General features: G+C 36.2%; 1 protein-coding gene across 1 annotated transcript; it reads left to right on the forward strand.

Annotated features, from left to right (window-relative positions):
* Positions 1-227: 227 nt before the first annotated feature.
* LOC117111769 (nucleolar protein 58-like) lies at positions 228-742 on the forward strand (the record flags this gene model as incomplete). The annotated part of the gene is made up of 2 exons (XM_033254765.1): positions 228-375; positions 579-742. Coding segments are annotated over exons 1-2 (237 nt in total), but the record flags the coding sequence as incomplete, so codon positions are not given.
* Positions 743-837: the final 95 nt, after the last annotated feature.

Consider the following 837-nt stretch of genomic DNA (forward strand, 5'->3'; position numbering starts at 1 on the left):
GTTTTTCAAAATTATAAAAAAAAAAATGGGAAAAAAAAAAATATTATTCACATTTAAGTCTGAGAGTGCCATTAATCTAGACCCTCCATCTGTGAAAGTTGCCTGGAACCCCTCTATTTTGAATTCCGAGATCCGGCAATGTAGAGAGTGAAGATGGTTTTTAGTTGTGTGAAAAAGTCACAGTATTTTAATCCAGGATAAATCACCTCCACCATGTATTTCATGCCTGACTCTCTTTTTCATTGTAGATAATTGAAATCTCTGACTATCGTGCACAACTTTATGACTATCTGAAGAATCGTATGACTGCCATTGCACCGAACCTCACAACGCTGGTTGGCGAGCTGGTTGGTGCTAGACTTATTTCCCATGCAGGTCAGTAGAAACTTGTGTCTAAAATTTGTTCGATGTGCCTAGTTGAGAAAAGTTGAATAAGCGTAACTTTGAAAAGCTAATCCAATCAGCTTGCAGACTATGCATATACAAAAGCTTTTCAATTATACATTCTCACTTAGTTTTTGTGTACAGGGCTGACACTAGATTATCTTGTACATTGGTGTTCTGTTTTATTTTTTCAGGTTCCTTGATGAATCTAGCTAAACATCCATCATCAACGGTACAGATTCTTGGTGCGGAGAAGGCATTGTTTAGAGCTTTGAAAACAAAGAAAGACACACCTAAATATGGACTCATCTACCATGCATCAATGGTGGGGCAGTCAAATCCAAAGAACAAGGGAAAAGTAAGTAAAATAACCATACACATTTAATTTTTAAATGCCTTTTTAGTTCCTATGCATGTAATGCAATAGGAACTATTGTAATCACTCTTGCTATT

Source organism: Anneissia japonica, unplaced genomic scaffold (assembly GCF_011630105.1).
Source record: "Anneissia japonica isolate Jap-2015-1 unplaced genomic scaffold, ASM1163010v1 scaffold22944_len837_cov118_single, whole genome shotgun sequence".
NCBI classification, from domain to species: Eukaryota; Metazoa; Echinodermata; class Crinoidea; order Comatulida; family Comatulidae; genus Anneissia; species Anneissia japonica.